The sequence below is a fragment of the Babylonia areolata genome, chromosome 19, assembly GCF_041734735.1.
Source record: "Babylonia areolata isolate BAREFJ2019XMU chromosome 19, ASM4173473v1, whole genome shotgun sequence".
NCBI classification, from domain to species: Eukaryota; Metazoa; Mollusca; class Gastropoda; order Neogastropoda; family Buccinidae; genus Babylonia; species Babylonia areolata.
In genome coordinates this window covers 4,960,152-4,961,862 of record NC_134894.1, presented here as the reverse complement: position 1 = coordinate 4,961,862, position 1,711 = coordinate 4,960,152, and the positions used below count along the sequence as shown (strand labels likewise).

Here is a 1,711-nt window from a genome sequence, read left to right as displayed (position 1 = left end):
CAACGCGGATAAGCAAAGTACCGGCAGTCACACCTGAAACACAAACATCATCGTTTGTGACAGTAATTATTCGTTGTGTGTCTTTGTTTGTTCTTGCTTTGCTTGGTAAGGTGGGTAGCTCAAATGTACAGTGCAGCTGTGGGTGTGTATGTAAAACAATGCCTGAAATGCTGAAGTGGGTCGGAATGACTGAATCATGGGAGAAAAAACAACTGACATTGTGCTGTAATCCTGCATTTTAGATGTACGCATATGTTCAGCATTCGCCCCCCTCTGTCTCTCTGTCTGTCTGTCTCTCTCTCTCTCTATTTCTTTTCCTTGTTTTCCACTTTCATTGAACAAAACGAAATGAATTCGAATGTCATGCAAATAAGAAAAATACATGCAGTGACCTGTTTATAAACTTACAAAGCACAGAAAATTTTGAATTTGATGATGTCACATTATGTGTGTGTGTCATTCATTTTCTTCTCTCTACTCATGTTGTTGAATATTTATGAGTGCTAAAAATAGAACTGTGGCACATTTGACATGTATTTAATAAATGTGGTGTCCCCTGTTACTCCTTGGTCCAAATCTGAATAAAATATTTGTATTCGTATTCACTTGTTTTTCTTCCGCAGTTGTATATTAAATCAAGTCCTAAACTAGAAGCAACAGGTTTACTCGCCAGGAAAATGGTTTTTGACTCACTTGTGTAAACTTTAACATTGCCATTTTCTCTGCAAATACTTTGTCAGTTGACACCAAATTTGGCATGAAAATAGGAAAAATTCGGTTCTTTCCAGTCATCTTGTTTAAAACAATATTGCACCTCTGGGATGGGCACAAAAAAATTAAAAAAGAAGCCAAATTATATACAAACTGAATTTACTGTTATATTTATATATTTTTTATTCTCTAAACTTGGCACTTTGATCTGATATTCGACACAACAAGAGCAGTCATTTCTATCATTTTGTGTTCAAACAGGAACTTCTCTTGCTAAGCATGGAAGTTTTATTTATTTTGCAAGCGCTTTGGTGCAGATAGTAAAAAAGGGAAATTACTCTGTAATTAATGCTAGGGGACTTAATTTGCCACAAGTGAGTCTTGAAGGCCTTGTTTCCCCTTAGCTTCGGACTCACTGGAATGCAAAGTACACTGCCAATTTTCGAACATTGACGTATGCATTTATACCATAACTGCGCCCTATTGATGTATTATCAATGCAAAGCCCTCCTTTCTGATTGAATAACACAGACCATGTCACAATTTTGGACATGTATGATAGAACTTCACGTTCACTTGTCTTTGAGAGAACACTTTCACATAGTCATAAACGTAGGTAGGCGTATACACGCATGAGTTTCTGTATGAAGGGTGAGGGGTGGGGGGCTGGACTGATGAAGTTGCTGTGACTGTGGAACGATAATCAGAAACAGAATTTTAGAGGGGAAGAAGCACGGAGAATGGGAAAGAGAAGAAGAAGAAGGAGATAACGGAAACTGACCGATTATTACAGATTCCAGAAGAAAACTTTATCTTCGAATTGATGACTTACCATCATCCCATTGACCACATGCAGCAAAGTAAATAACACACACACACACACACACACACACACACACACACACACACACACACACACACACACTTAAGCACCAAACAACAAATATAGAAGAAGATTCAAAAGCATATAATAATTTTCGTCTTGATGAGCCTGACCAAA

At 37.6% G+C, this 1,711-nt stretch overlaps 1 protein-coding gene across 13 annotated transcripts in view; it reads left to right on the top strand.

Moving 5' to 3' along the window:
* The window catches only part of LOC143294037 (glycoprotein-N-acetylgalactosamine 3-beta-galactosyltransferase 1-like), a 9,857-nt gene extending 8,542 nt beyond the window's left edge, over positions 1 to 1,315 (top strand). For all 13 annotated transcript variants that reach the window (XM_076605449.1, XM_076605446.1, XM_076605443.1 and 10 more), the window contains one exon: positions 1 to 1,315. This exon is cut by the window's left edge and continues 125 nt beyond it. In XM_076605449.1, the coding sequence (XP_076461564.1) occupies positions 1 to 37 (37 nt within the window). In that variant the 3' untranslated portion in view covers positions 38 to 1,315.
* Positions 1,316 to 1,711: the final 396 nt, after the last annotated feature.